Raw genomic sequence first — 7,448 nt, forward strand, 5'->3', positions numbered from 1 at the left:
ACCGGCCCCAGTACTCAGTGCACCTAGCTGTCATTTCTATGAAAGAGAACCAGGGCAGTTTGTATTGGCCGTATACATAGTAAAACACAAAGAGGTTCTTCACAAGTTGTATACTGTATTGGACATTCTAGATGGATGCTGACACACAGGCAGTCATTTTCCATAATGTCAGCGTGACTAAACAGCAGTTGAGGTGGTATCTGTGTTTAATTGCATTGGTTCCACAAAAGGAAACATGTAAAAGCTGACAAAATATTCATTAGCAGAAATATGTCACCAATTAATTGTGCGCAGTGACTTGGGCTGTAAAATATGAAAGGGAAGCACACGCAAATGTGTTCAAAGCTAAGCAAGGTGTAGAAGTGGTCTCAAGCCAAACTTACACACACGGTAGAGCATGGCTTCAGGAAAGGAAGAGCATGTTTGCTGGTGGCACAGACAGCCAAAGAAGACTTCTTCACTTCTATCCTTACTATATAGTTGGTTTTCTCAACAGGTTATTGAGATGACCTCGAACGACTGTGGTTAAGAAGTCAAAATATTTTAGTTTGAGAAACATATAGGTCAGATCAACGGTTTTAGGAAGTTGAGTATGTCAAGGGTTACTGGTTAGGAGGTTTCAGCTCCATACACTGGGAGGCTACACTTCAATGACAGCAACAACATGTATATGACACTGTGGGGTCACCAAATTACTCTAATTGCGTCTACAGGTGGTTGCATTGCGCGGACGAATGAACGGCAGTGGTTTGCTTGATCACCATCAGGAGGGAGAGGAGGTCAACTGGAGGTCGTTTTTTTCCATGTGATAATGTTTATGTCAACGGTTTAGCACTGGAACCACTGGAGGCTCCAAAGGAGTGTGTCTCCAGCAACAAACATCAGCAAATCCCATCAGATCAAGCCCCGACCTTATCCCCCGGGGGGAACCAGAGGCTTGGGAAAAAGACGGCTGTCCTTTTGTCCTCCTTTCCCCTGTGCCCCTGCATCCAGCCTGGGAGGAGACGGAAGAAAGCTGGTGCCTGGCCTAAGCACCACCCCCCCAATCCCCCATGGCGTGTGTCCCAGTCCCCTGAATAAATCACTCTTAAGAAAGAGGGAGGCCAGAGTCAAACAGAGGCAATGCACTGGGAGGAATGTTCCAGTTTAAAATAAACGGCAGAAAAAAGCAGAGTGCAGGCAGAAAAATGCGGGGCATGTGGAGGTCCCCAGAGGAGGAGAGGAGGAGGCATCTGGTAAAGGCATTCGGCCCTGGGGTCAACGTCACCATGGTCCCCAGGGAGGAGGAGACCCACAGGGGGCCTCGGGGCTGCTCAGCCGGCCGCTCTGTATGCAGCACTCTGGAGCAAGACAGACTGCCTGGACTGGTGTGTGTGTGTGTGCGTGTGCGTGTGCGTGTGCGTGTGTGTGTGTGTGTGTGTGTGTGTGTGTGTGTGTGTGTGTGTGTGTGTGTGTGTGTGTGTGTGTGTGTGTGTGAGATGTGGTGGACGAGGTGTGTGTGTGTGTGCCTGTATGTGAGTCACAGTTAATTTGCCACACCTCTCCACACAAAGTAATTTGTTTGTAGTGAACACTTAATCCACAATAAACAATCTCTTTCATCCCCAATCTCAGTTTCATTTTACCCCAATATAGTTTCTGTTTATATGAGGCTATCCATGTGTTCCTTTGAGCAATTTAAAAGGCAGATTTCACTTTGCTTGCTTAATTCACTGTATTAAGTGCAGTGACCTGAACAAACAGGCAAACAACTGTGTTCTGTAGGATTTGTTCTTAGTCAGAGGCTTACTTTGGCTCCTACCTGTGGGTATGAGGTCGTGTCCATTGGGGACCTCCTGAAGGGTGATGTCCTGGGGGTAAAGGGTTCTGGGTGGGGGGTAGTGCTGCTGCTGCTGGGGGTGAACCACCATACCAGGGAGCTGGGTCAGTGGTCCCATAGCCACCCCTCCACTCTGCCTCTGTAAAGGCAACACAAAACAGGGGGTTAACTAACTGAGCCTGGAAATGGTCTAGGGCTTGTAATTTAGCCCAAAATATTATATCACAATATGTTTCTTATTTTTGACAGTATGGTGGTATTTGGTGGTATTTTATGTTTCTGAATAACATGTTTTAAATGTTTTATGAGTAGTGCATGACCCTAGGATGGCAACAAATGAATTCTAAGTAGTTTTAATGGGCTTTCTCCATCATGATAGTTTTATAATCAACCAAACTAGGACAAACCTGACAGTGAAGTAGTCCAATTTGTAGAACTTTTCATTTATTTAACACTGTATTAAAATACCTTTATATTTAGTACTGTAAAAATCCATACCGGTATGTGGATCCATACCTTAAAAGATGATATATCGCCCAACCCTAACCTGGTTCCTACTGCACAGCAACAGCCAGGCATAGATGCAGTATATCTCAACCTCACATTTTGTTTACTTTTAAACTGTGTTTGCTTACTGTACATGTGAGTAAAAGGTTTACTGACATACTGTAAGAATGTCAATGAGCTCGATTGTAAGGGGGGAGAGACCAAGCTAGAGTTTTAAAAATACTATTTTGGAGTGGAGATGGTTTTGTTTTGCACTTTCAGTACAGATAAAATGAAGGCTAAATTGGATTCAATAGGTTTATCTTTGTTTCAATCTGTTGTCCCCTCAGATTGGACTGAGGGGAAGTCCAAAGTGAATGAGTAGTTGGGAGGAGGACCATATAGGAATACTGTACGTATGTGGATACAAGAAATAGCAGGAGAGTAGATAACGGGTCAGGACTACTCTGAGAACATTTTCCATTGACTCAAAATCGCACTAAGCAAGCACATGGAACATGATGCAGTTCTGATGCAGTTCTGATGCACTACTTCAAGAAATGGGTGATCATACTCTGGTGACACTCTGAAAGTGATATCTGATGCATACCTGGTAGGGATGTGATGACCAGTAGCAAGAAGCATGGGAGCCTCTACAGTAGCAGTTTCCATCTATCAGCTCTATCAGCTCACCATAGGGACAATAGTGATGTTTCCTGTAACCTCACCACTTAACTGACTACCGCCTGGTCGGTCTTCACAACAGGCATGGCTAGGAGTAGAGACCTCAGATCAGGGTACCTGACTGCTCATCTGATAAGGACTCTTGTTAAAGCGATGCCGGGTTTATCAGTAGGCTGTCAGCTTTACAGCCAGCTAATAGTGAGAGGGGACTATGGAGTCTAATCTAGGGAAGTCTCTAGGGGGTACGTGGGCCGATGACGGCACTATCAGTCCAGTCTGGCAGGGAGAGGGGAGTGATAGCCAGGGGAAGCGGGCAGTCGTATCGGCACTGTTAAGCACAGGAGGTGTGTGGCACCTTAATTGGGGAGGACGGACTCATGGTAATGGCTGGAGGGGAATAAGTGGAATGGTATCAAATACATCAAACATATGGTTTCCATTTGTTTGATGCCATTTCATTTGCTCTGTTGCAGCCATTATTATGAGCCATCCTCCCCTCAGCAGCCTCCACTGCTTTAAAGTGATATTGGAGGACCAGCAAAAGTAGATTGCCATGAGTCCTCCATCCCTTGTGTGGATGAACCTTTGATGCCACACATCTGATATGTGAAAGTAGGAGAGTCAGGGGCAATTCAACTACAGCCTCTTCCACAGTCTCATTTTACAGGACATGGTCACAAAACATGGAAACCTTGGCCATTTCTTTCACATAAACAACCTCTTTGCATCCAGAATAACATGGAAAATCACAAAAGCAGAGGGCGGGGAAATCAGAGGACCTTTCTCTACTAATACATGTCAATTCATAGGAAAATCTGTGGCATCCTAGGTTCACCTTTTGACCACGTCTGGCCTCGGGTACAGTAATCTCAATTTCAAAGGCATGCAGAACCACCTGAGCCAATTAGGGGCGAGGGAGCTTTATCCCTCCATGTTTTGTACCAGAGCCAGGTTGGGTTGATATTTGCATGTGACCTCGTCCTCTTTGTCTAACAGGGCTACATTCTGCATACAAATGGGAACATTTCTGCCAGCGCTTCTCGGCCTTCACCTTTCAGAGCTCACCTGACAGGAATCCCAATGTCCCTGATTCCTGTGATCTGACAGGCTGTATTCATATGGTCCTTTCATTTGGATGGTGTTAAAAAGACTGTGTTTACAAATAGCCTAAATAACCTGCTCTATAGCACATCAATATGGTATTACATGGTAAAGTGTTTTCCTGTGAGGGTGCTCTGCATCACTCCAAATAGACTCAGTGATGGTTGGGCCCCGCACTTCTAAGTATTTACTGCCGATATGGTTAGGAGGTAATAATTGTTTTGCAGAGCAGTGTTGATTGAAACTATTGGTTTCAGACCTTGGTCTTCATCGTCCATCTCTTATTCCACTCCAGCCTCCCAAGACAATGTTAACCTTACATTCACCTCTGGTCCATAGTGGTCTAGAATGAATAACTGATAGTAGCATTTTTTTAACGACAAATAAAGTGCCGATTTTTTATAGTAAACTTAACAACGCTCCAGTGTTGCAGAAGGTTGATGGAATCCAGAGGTGCATTGCTAACACACACTTGCATACTCCTCCTACACCGTGGCATGTGGTAGGTAGCTAGCCCGTCCACAGGCTGTAACAGGAGTGTGATTTATGGTGGTCGAGGTCTTACCATCGCGCCCAGACGGTCACAGGGGTGAAGGGTCGAGTAGGAGGAAACTGGATCCATGTAGTAACTCATCCTGGGGTCTGGATGGAGCAGCAGGCCTGTGGAAGGGATCAGCATACAAACAGCCGAGGCGGGGCCCCTATCAATCACACACTGTTTACACTGTGTGTGTGACTACAATAAGCTGTCACCACAGTTCTACAGAGTGGCACCACCCACACTGCCCTGTGTAACATCTAATGCAGACATCCCAAACAACATTGCGATAATTCTTCCTTTTTGCAATGTTGACTTTAAATGACATAATCACTTGATGGAAATGCGTTTAGAAATAGAGGATCTTTAATGAATAACAACTTCATAATTTCCTCCTCTTTGCATGGGCCAAAAAATAAATAATAAATTAGCATGGACAACAATGCAATAACAGATACTAAATTCTAGCTGACAACATCCCAGTCAAGATTAAAATGAATTCAGTTGCTAGTGTGTCTCCATATTTGGACATTTATATGAGGCAGCTTTTTCAATATTCAGGGCTGAACATGTTAAGTCACACTATCTCCAGCGTTGATAGATAATTCTTTGCCTGATCCCCCCCTTCTTTACCTCCCTAGTGCTCTCCTCCTCCTCCGTCCCTCCCTCCCTCCCACTCTCCTTCCTTTCCTCCCACTCACTTTGGGCATCTCATTATCATGTGTTTACTAGTAGAAACATCAACAGACGGGGAACAGGAACCCAGCTGAGAGGAGAGCGTTTCCAGGGGAGCTGACAGACAACGTGGGTAGGGACAAGTGGCCTCGAATGTATGCCTTAATTTACCACACATCACAAATAGTTTATCATTGTGATAAGTGATAACTATTGTAATTGACTACAAGAGGAAAATATGTATCATAAATCTCTGCAGCCAAAGTCACAAAATTACATTAGGACACCAATAGTTAGCAATCAATTCAAGGTGTATTGTGAGGTAAAACATTTTATATAAACATATTTTCCAAATGACTGGGTCAATGGCCAATGACACAGCAGATAATCCAAACAGATACGCACGTGATATGCTATTGCATATCAATGCAGATATACCACAAATATTATTAAGCTGTAATTAACATTTTTTTCAAAACTATTTTTTACGTAGGTTTGCTCAAATGAACGCGGTCTTCTCCGTTTAGTTCAAAATGCACCAGATTGCACAGTTCATTCACGCTCCAACAGCATTCCTCTCGGGAAGCACGACTGCACTTCAAAGCGAGCTTTACAACCCGACAGACACATCACACTCCTGTTGTTTCTCCTATTTATATGTAAACAATATTATTTTCTACCAACATATATCTACTGGATTTGTAAAATTGGTAAGAGTATAAATTTACCGTGTGTTGTGAGTGAAACTTCCTGCAGGTTGGTTGAGTGGTGCGCTCTGTAGGCTAGTTGGCTGTGACAGTTCAGCTGTAGACAGACTCAATGCACTGATGCTGTACCTGGGCTTATAGTGAATCCAAGGAGGAAGGAATATGCACTTGCCGGATTTAAGTCCCACCCTCGAATCATACCGAGACCCACTCAAATTCCCTTTGGGGTTTTCCACACAATCGCTGAGTACCCGAACTGTTACTCCAAATAGAAAAACGTGTTATTGTTTAGTGACACATCTGGGTTTTCACCATCAGTCCTATGCAGGTTTGTCAATCATATAGACTTTTTTCAGTGTCATCTTGAATTATTACCATCAAGCCAATGATATGATCATCTCGCTTGGTTTTGCAGGTGTAGTTGGTACTTGGTGACAATGGATAGGCTTCCTGTGTGGCCTGGAAAAAGTCCCCAATTATTGGCACACAGGCCACACAGTATCACATTAGTGAAGTGTCAGGAAAGGGTGAGACCTAGGGAGTGGTCAGTCAGTTGTTAGGACATACAAGCCAAGGGCCCTTTCTATCCTGCCTGGTGTCAGAAGGCATGTGCTCATCAACAGTGTGCCACCACCAAGGTGTCTCAAACAGCACATGTAGTTGCGGCACATGGCTGCCTCCAGGTCTATAAAGGATACCTTTGAGAGGTATCTGGTTCCTGAATATTTGTCATCTATTTGCCCCTCCACAGCTCTCTAGTGGCTGGTGCCCCATCGCCGTTCAGCCCCATCCCAGGCCATGCGTGTGTGACGCTGATTAGAGCCTTGACGGAAACCTCAGCCAGTAGTCTGCGAAATGAGAAGAGGTGATTCCACACGCCAGGAAGTCTACAAGCCCTCTGTATCTGATAGGGTGCTGTGATACACAGGAAACAACATGATATGTATCTATTCATTTGGTTATTAACTGCACTATAAGTATTTTTCTATCTGTAAAAAAGCATTCTACTGGAAAACATGATGGTGAAATGCGAAAAGCAGGGATTTATCAACTCAACACTTGCGACTCATCCGAAACACCCTGTGACTCTGTGATGTTCTCCTGACCCTGGTAGAACATTTGTTTGAATGATAAAGTACCAAGCCCCTGGCAGATGCCGCCTCTTTAAAGTACATCTTGTTCAAGTCCAAGGTGAGAGGCGTGAAGGAGTGCTGTAGATGAGGAGCCCAGTGGCAAGCTGGGATGGGGCGCGTGATCTGCGCTTTCTCAGCACCCCGTTTGAAGCTCTGACTCGGCCCCCCGGCCCCCCCTGTTCTCCCCTGGCCCCCTCAGGGCACAGATGGACAACACGTCGGGGGCAAAAAGGGGAGGGGATGAGTAATTGCCATGCGAAAAGAGGAGATCGGGCTCGCCTCTCTGATGAGATAAATTGAATAAA

The 7,448-nt window shown here is 45.0% G+C and overlaps 1 protein-coding gene across 1 annotated transcript in view; it reads right to left on the reverse strand.

The window, feature by feature from the left end:
* Nucleotides 1-6,162, reverse strand: part of LOC112265611 (protein C-ets-1) — a 45,725-nt gene extending 39,563 nt beyond the window's left edge. Inside the window, exons 1-3 of the mRNA XM_024443106.2 lie at nucleotides 6,032-6,162; nucleotides 4,656-4,750; nucleotides 1,802-1,958 (exon numbers count right to left, since the gene is read on the reverse strand). Coding sequence (XP_024298874.1) covers nucleotides 1,802-1,958; nucleotides 4,656-4,724 — 226 coding nt within the window. The 5' untranslated portion in view covers nucleotides 4,725-4,750; nucleotides 6,032-6,162. The remainder of the gene's footprint in view (nucleotides 1-1,801; nucleotides 1,959-4,655; nucleotides 4,751-6,031) is intronic.
* Between the last annotated feature and the right edge of the window lie 1,286 nt (nucleotides 6,163-7,448).

Source organism: Oncorhynchus tshawytscha, linkage group LG13 (assembly GCF_018296145.1).
Source record: "Oncorhynchus tshawytscha isolate Ot180627B linkage group LG13, Otsh_v2.0, whole genome shotgun sequence".
NCBI classification, from domain to species: Eukaryota; Metazoa; Chordata; class Actinopteri; order Salmoniformes; family Salmonidae; genus Oncorhynchus; species Oncorhynchus tshawytscha.